The 5,000-nt window shown below is 43.3% G+C and overlaps 2 protein-coding genes across 2 annotated transcripts in view; both read right to left on the bottom strand.

The window, feature by feature from the left end:
• The window catches only part of LOC119574168 (cilia- and flagella-associated protein 52-like), a 1,673-nt gene extending 1,057 nt beyond the window's left edge, over positions 1-616 (bottom strand). The window contains exons 1-2 of the mRNA XM_037921262.1: positions 488-616; positions 1-190 (exon numbers count right to left, since the gene is read on the bottom strand). The exon at positions 1-190 is cut by the window's left edge and continues 42 nt beyond it. Coding sequence (XP_037777190.1) covers positions 1-190; positions 488-615 — 318 coding nt within the window. The 5' untranslated portion in view covers position 616. The remainder of the gene's footprint in view (positions 191-487) is intronic.
• A 402-nt stretch (positions 617-1,018) lies between these two features.
• LOC119574158 (cilia- and flagella-associated protein 52-like) overlaps positions 1,019-5,000 on the bottom strand; it is an 11,279-nt gene continuing 7,297 nt past the window's right edge. Inside the window, exons 7-9 of the mRNA XM_037921253.1 lie at positions 4,560-4,945; positions 3,579-3,727; positions 1,019-1,505 (exon numbers count right to left, since the gene is read on the bottom strand). Of these exons, the coding sequence (XP_037777181.1) occupies positions 1,339-1,505; positions 3,579-3,727; positions 4,560-4,945 (702 nt within the window). The 3' untranslated portion in view covers positions 1,019-1,338. The remainder of the gene's footprint in view (positions 1,506-3,578; positions 3,728-4,559; positions 4,946-5,000) is intronic.

Raw genomic sequence — 5,000 nt, 5'->3', positions numbered from 1 at the left:
GTCAGGAGAGGCTGTGATGGTAGTGATGGGCCTGGTGGCTGCCGGAAGGTCTGCCAACAGCGAGCCGTCATAGCGGTCCCAGACCAGCACGGACCCGTCGCTTCCTACCGTCACCATCTCCCCGCATCGAAGGATGCTGCCTCCGAGGAACACCAGGTGCGCCGCCAGAGTGTAGAGGCGCGAGAGCGATCTGTGGGGGGAGTGCGCGATGTCCGTGGCATTCAATTCAACACATACATTAAATTCTTTGCGGTTATGCGGTTAAAAGGTATATAAAATATCAGCAATATACAGTGTTACCCATACATCAGCTTAAAAAAATAAAAAAAAATAAATCAGGCTATAAATAGTATCAAACATTAACGTGACAGCATGCATCATTCATACATTATACAGTAAAAACCTAAACAGAATGTCGATTTCAGCAGACATAATATTAACAAGATACGGTGCAAGAAACCTGTAATTCGAATGGTATCACACTCACGGCAGTTCCCACAGGATGCATGTCCCGTCGCCGCTGCAGGAGAGGGCCCGGTCTTCGTTGGGCGCCAGAGCGAGGTGAGTCACTTCGCCGCGATGCTCCTTCTGAGACGCCGTCATCCTCATGCCCATCCCGGAGGCCTCCCACACCCGCACCTGCAGGGCATTGTTCTCACTCCGTCTATTGTTTTGTATATTTTACGTGTTGTATGTCTACTGCTTGATATATATATATATATATATATATATATATATATATATATATATATATATATATATATATATATATATATATATATATATATATATATTTATTTATTTACTTGTTTATTTATTTGTCTATCTATTTATCTATCCATCTATCTATCTATATATCCATCTATCTATCACTCTATCTATCTATCTATTTATTCATTAATTTATAATTTTTGAAAGTCGTAATGAAATCAGTTATTAAATTTATTTTTTATAAGTACTGGAATAGAAAACAAATAAATTCAGAGAAATCGGCTGAATCGGTAATAATCTTCTAGACTCGTGTCTTCCAGTACAACTTTGTTCTCGTATCCAGGTTTGTGTTCAGCCTCGTACTATATTTAATTCCATGATCAATTTCTTTTTTTTTCGAGTAGCCTTTTTATCTGTTCCTGATGAAAAAGAAGTTCAAACGGGAGCAACGAAGCAGCAAAGTAATGACTATGAAAAAAATATTCATTTGAATAATGAAAATATATCGACAAGGAAAGGAAAACATGGACCATCACCAATACGACCTCAACACGAAACATCATAACAGTATTTCAGTTTATGGGGACCTTTTGCGCTTCTATTTTACTTCCATTGTTTTTTTTGTTTTTATCGCAACGACCCAAAACTTACCCGCCCATCACGCCCGCCCGAGACGACCTTGCCGGAGCACAGCGTCGTGATGGTATTGACCCCGCCGTGGTGGGCGTCGTCCACGGTCCACACCACACGCCCGCTCTCAGCCCCGAGTCCGCGCAGACGCCCATCACTCCACCCTGTGCGAGGGGAGGAAGTGATACTGTAAGATCTTCCTCTGAAAAGTGAGAGGGAGGCACGGAGGGAGGGAGGGAGGGAGAGAGAGAGAGAGAGAGAGAAGAGAGAGAGAAGAGAGAGAGAGAGAGAGAGAGAGAGAGAGAGAAACAAAGTAATGTTGTCCCCATCTTTAAAAAAGGGGGAAAAATCCAGTTTCCTTGATGAGAGAGAGAGAGAGAGAGAGAGAGAGAAACAAAGTAATGCTGTCCCCATCTTTAAAAAGGGGGAAAAATCCAGTTTCCTTGATGAGAGAGAGAGAGAGAGAGAGAGAGAGAGAGAGAGAAACAAAGAGAGAGAGAGAGAGAGAGAGAGAGAGAGAGAGAAACAAAGTAATGTTGTCCCCATCTTTAAAAAGGGGGAAAAATCCAGTTTCCTTGAATGAGAAGGAGAGAGGGAGAGAGAGGGGAGAAGAGAGAGAGAGAGAGAGAGAGAGAGAGGAGAGACAGGGGAGAGAGAAAAGGAGGAGAGAGAGAGAGAGAGAGAAGAAAAGGAACAGCAGAGAAGAGAGAGAGAGAGAGAGAGAGAGAGAGAGAGAGAGAGAGAGAGAGAGAGAGAGAGAGAGAGAGAGAGAGAGAAAGTAATGTTGTCCCCATCTTTATAAAGGGGGACAAATCCAGTTTCCTTGCTGTCAGCCATCAGCGAAATATTTGAAAAAATAATATCTTCCCACCTAATAAACCACCTCAACAAAAATCATCTTCTGTCTACCCGTCAATATGGCTTTCGGAAGAACCGCTCTGCTGCCGACCTGCTGTTACAGATGACTGCAGACTGGTCAGCTGCACTTGATCGTGGACAGCGCACTTGTGTTCTTGCCCTAGACATAGAGAGGGCTTTTGATAGGGTATGGCACCTAGGTTTGCTAAGTAAGCATTTGGAGTGGATGGTGAACTCCTGGTCTTTTTGAAAAATCATCTGCTCGACAGACAAATGAGAGTAGTTCTCAATGGAAAACACTCTGCTTACTATGACATCAAAGCAGGTGTCCCTCAAGGAAGCACATTTGGCCCTCTGAGGTGGAAAGTCTTCCTCAATGACTTGCTCCACCTCCTTTAGGTATGAGCCCAAGGAACAGGATGCCGCCGTAGAAAAACTAAATGACAGACTCGCACAAATCTCGACTTGGGAGGAGAAATGGTAGGTCTCCTTTGCCTCGAATAAAACCCTGCTTATGGTTGTCGAGAGGACAAACAGTGATGTTCAAGTAAACTTCACTGAGAAAAAATAAGACCACAAGGGAAATTAAAATGCTGGGCATCACATTCGACAAAAAAAATATTTTCAAAAGTCACATAGAAAGCTTGGCGAGAAGGTCTTCGCAGAAACTAAGAAGAATCAGCTGGCTACTGGACGGTGACGGGAAGAAGCTCCTTTAAAGACACAAATTCGCTCTTCACTCGAGTCCTCCTGCCCCGCGTGGCGAGGTGTAAATATCACTAGCCTCAAAGTCTTGGATAGAATACAAGAAAGAGCGAAGAAAACCATCGAAGACAGGACCCAACAGTATCAACTGAACCTCGACAGCCTTCAACACAGGAGAGCCGTAGCTGGCTTGACGACGATGTTCCGCATGCATCGCTAACACTTCCCGCACCCGTAGCCAATGAAACTGCCAGGAAGACAAACTACACGCCCCATGGGAACAGTGGAACGAGCGCCCATAGTATGGGAGTAACCTCGTTGTTGCACGGCGCACCACCAGCGAGTTTATAATATTCAAAATTATGGAATCTATTCATTTCTGTCATAGATGTGGAAGGTCAGTCCTTACATTATTTCAAATGCAAAGCACGTGTGTGGCTAAAAACAATTATATGATTAACAATAGATAATTATATGATCTGTATATTATGTGTTATAGTACATGAGTAAGTGGCGCAATGAGATGATGAGAGAGAATGAGAGAGAGAGAGAGAGAGAGAGAGAGAGAGAGAGAGAGAGAGTGAGAGAGAGAGAGAGAGAGAGAGAGAGAGAGAGAGAGAGAGAGAGAGAGAGGAGAGAGAGAGAGAGAGAGAGAGAGTCCCATTTCAGTGTACCTGTGACAATGGTATGCAGTGTATGAGTAACGCAGCAACAGCAGCATACTAAGCCGGGGAGAGACACTCGCAGCATCTCGTCCAGCGAGCGAACATTCCAGACCCGAATTCCGCCCACGCCGGCGCTCACCACCAGGTCGCCCACACCCCTGCAGGTTAAACAAGTTATATAAATGAATAAACGCACACCACACACACACACACACACACACACACACACACACACACACACACACACACACACACACACACACACACACACACACACACACACACACACACACACACACACACACACACACACACACACACACACAACACACACACACACACACACACACACCACACCACACACACACACACACACACCCAACACAACACATCTCTCTCTCTCTATCTCTCTCTCTCTCCCTATATATTAAATATATATAATATATATATATATATATATATATATATATATATATATATATATATATATATATATATTATGGGAATCTATGAAATAGCATCAGGGGGAAATCAATAAATTCCATACTTTAGTCATAGAAGGGATAAATGTCCGGGCAGGCACGCACTATGAAGAGGATGTTCATTTTTGTAACAATCCAAAAAATAAAGTCAGAATCCCAATCATTCGACCATGTTCGACGATATATATATATCTATCTATATATCTATCTATCTATCTATCTATCTATCTATCTATATATATATATATATATATTATATATATATATATATATATATATATATATATATACGCACAAACACACACAAACACACACACACACACTAACACACTACACAAAAATATATATATATATATATATAATATATATATATATATATATATATATATATATATATATTATATATATTATTATTTATTAGTATATGTATGTTGTATTGTATATATATTATGTGTGTGTGTGTGTGTGTGTGTGTGTGTGTGTGTGTGTGTGTATGTATGTGTATTACCTCGGGAAAGTCACGTCGTGGAGAGGGTCCGGATGACAAGTGGACAGCAGATGAACCTCGGGAGGCGTGGATCCCACACGAGCAATCATCCCCGCATCCCTTTCTCCGTTGTTTTCGCATGTAGTGACCCTCCTCGCGTTATTCTTGTCTCCTTTCTTCTCCCTTCCGTTGCTCGCAGCGTGTCGACTCGCCTTAGCGTCTGCCGAAGGTCTCCTGGCGGGCTTCATCCTCGGAGTCCTGGCCGAGCCCCGAGCCCCGCCGCCGCCGGAGTCGTCGGCGGAGGGCAGGACCAGCTCGTGCATCTCCGACTGCACCGTCCCCACCACCAGCAGGTCACCCACCAGGCTCAGGGACGTGATGGTCGATCCGACGGCGACTGACCATATCTTTTCCAAGGGCGTGGTAGGTTAGTGAGTACTTTAGAAGTTAATTAGTAAATTA

Source organism: Penaeus monodon, chromosome 1 (genome assembly GCF_015228065.2).
Source record: "Penaeus monodon isolate SGIC_2016 chromosome 1, NSTDA_Pmon_1, whole genome shotgun sequence".
Taxonomy (NCBI): domain Eukaryota; kingdom Metazoa; phylum Arthropoda; class Malacostraca; order Decapoda; family Penaeidae; genus Penaeus; species Penaeus monodon.
Note: the sequence above shows the minus strand (reverse complement) of the source record. Positions and strands in the feature narration are given on the sequence as shown.